The sequence below is a fragment of the Impatiens glandulifera genome, chromosome 3 (genome assembly GCF_907164915.1).
Source record: "Impatiens glandulifera chromosome 3, dImpGla2.1, whole genome shotgun sequence".
Lineage (NCBI taxonomy): Eukaryota > Viridiplantae > Streptophyta > Magnoliopsida > Ericales > Balsaminaceae > Impatiens > Impatiens glandulifera.
In genome coordinates this window covers 12,849,484-12,851,795 of record NC_061864.1, presented here as the reverse complement: position 1 = coordinate 12,851,795, position 2,312 = coordinate 12,849,484, and the positions used below count along the sequence as shown (strand labels likewise).

The 2,312-nt window shown below is 35.1% G+C and overlaps 1 protein-coding gene across 1 annotated transcript in view; it reads right to left on the bottom strand.

Annotated features, from left to right (window-relative positions):
- Positions 1-936: 936 nt before the first annotated feature.
- Positions 937-2,312, bottom strand: part of LOC124929746 — a 3,175-nt gene continuing 1,799 nt past the window's right edge. The window contains exon 4 of the mRNA XM_047470141.1: positions 937-989. Coding sequence (XP_047326097.1) covers positions 937-989 — 53 coding nt within the window. The remainder of the gene's footprint in view (positions 990-2,312) is intronic.

Below are 2,312 nucleotides of genomic sequence, written 5' to 3'. Positions count from 1 at the left end.
TCTTAACGAATTTGTTCCCGAGGAAAACAACTATTCTCGCCGTGGATCACCTTTGGTTCTATACCTCTGGTTGTTAGACAAGTTGCATTGGTTGCCCCGTCCTTCAGTTCCCTACACTTCCTTTGCCAATCTACAAGTGCAAAGGGTCAATGGACTCGTGCCTCCGAATTTTATTTCGGATATTCACCCAATTAGGTTCATTGTTCCGTGGTATCTGTTTGCTGAAATGATGTACGAGATGAGGGGTTCTCCATTCATCATTTTGTTGGGCCTTCAGGGAACTACCTCCTACTGCACAAGTGTCATATACAGACAATTTGGCCTACGGAATCCCCTACCTTCAAATGGAGACAATCCTCCGGAGGACTTCATGTTTACTCCTCAACATCTTTACTTAGAGTACGCATCAATAATTGAAAATTCTTTGACGGTTTTCATCCCCAACCGATGGATCAATGCTGTGAACGAAGCCATTCAGCTATACATTCCACCCGTCATCGAACATGAGATCGTGTCGCTGACAGGACCGATAGACGAGTCATCATCTCATGAATCAGACTAGAGCTTCATTTTTATTGTTGAACATCTATATTTTTGGTTAATCTGTGCAGTACTTATGTAAACGGATTATGGAATGTTTTTGTGTATTCATCAATATTATGAAGTTATGTTTGATTATAGTCTGAAGTTATATTTTACATTATGTATTTCGTTTATTCTGTAGTGATATAAATCGACTCATTGTCGTTAGCTTTGATTCATTCTTTGATTGCAATTTGGATGTCATGATCAATTCGAAGTATAATGTAAAACGACTGATCCGTTCATGTAAACCCCTTCGATTGATCAATCGATTGGATCTTCGCCTGTAAAACCCTTAAAAACGAAGATGATGTCGCATCCAATCTTTGAAGTTACATATTATTGTTGACACTTTCATGTCATACTGTAATGAATTGGAAAACGAAGATTCATTCGCCTGTAAGTTTCTATATGAAACAAAACATTGTTACGAAACGACATAATATTCGCTTGATCTTCATATTTCAGGTCGACCACATTCAACGGAAATGTATTGAAAATATCTTTCATCATTCAAAAAAGAAAAGAAGATTGTTTTCGTATAAAACACTATAAAGAAATCATTTCATATCTATGGATTACTGTATGTAGCCTGTAATGACATATCAAATCGGAACAGTGTGCCGTATTGTTGTCACATCAAAAAAATTAATAAATATTGTATTTTAATGAAGTTGCAAATTATGTTTTTTTTTTCAATTTTTAAGCACATGACTTCATCTAATTATATTTGAAAAGAAGCGAACATATATTCGTGTGCAGAACTAATTTGAAGCGAATAAATATTCGCTTGAATGAATTCTAGGTTGACTTACATGTGAAACGCCCAACCCCTACATGAGAATACCCTTTACACCTGATGTAAGTACACCAACGCTTGTATGTGAAGACCAAAATGATGAACGAATGTGGGAGGAAATTACACGCCGCGAATAAATCTTCGCTACAAACCATTTTCCAATTTCTTTCCGTTAATCACATATAATTTTTATTTATAATCTTTACACATCGAATCGGACCAAAACTTACATTTAAAATTATGGCAATGATATGATAATACTTTATTATTTTTAACAATTTCGTTATTTTATTAATGTTAATGACATTTGCATGAAAATATAAATAACAAATAAATATTATCATTCGACGTACAAATTTTCATTACAAGTTTCATAAACATTTCCCCTTTTCATAAACATTTGTACATTTTAACAATATTCATCTGCATCTCCAGCTTCAAGGCATCTCCATTGAAGCAACCACAGCGGATCTCTCACGCATAACTGGGGTCCTACACCTGTTGAGTTATCTCTTGAGATGTTTTCCATCCCAGGGAATCTCCCAAATGGTACATCCTAGGTAAGCAACCACAGCAGTGTACACGAATGATCTTCATTTGATCGGTAGTTTCTACTTGAGTTACCAAGCATTCGTGTACACTGAAGATGTTTTCCACCACTTGATCTTGATTGTACAAGTTTTCCATCACAGAGAATCTCCCAAATGATACATCCCAACAAACTATATGAAAAAAAACACACACTCTCAACAAAAACGCTCAATAGATATTTCATGCTGCCGACGAAGATTGTTCATGTAATCCCTACATTTATAGCAAAAAGAAAATCTGTTTTCTTCATAAATTATTTAGATCTATTGATTCAGAAAAAGTAAATTTCCCGTGATGAAATATCAAATCCGAACAGTGTGTAGTCACTTTGTCACATCAT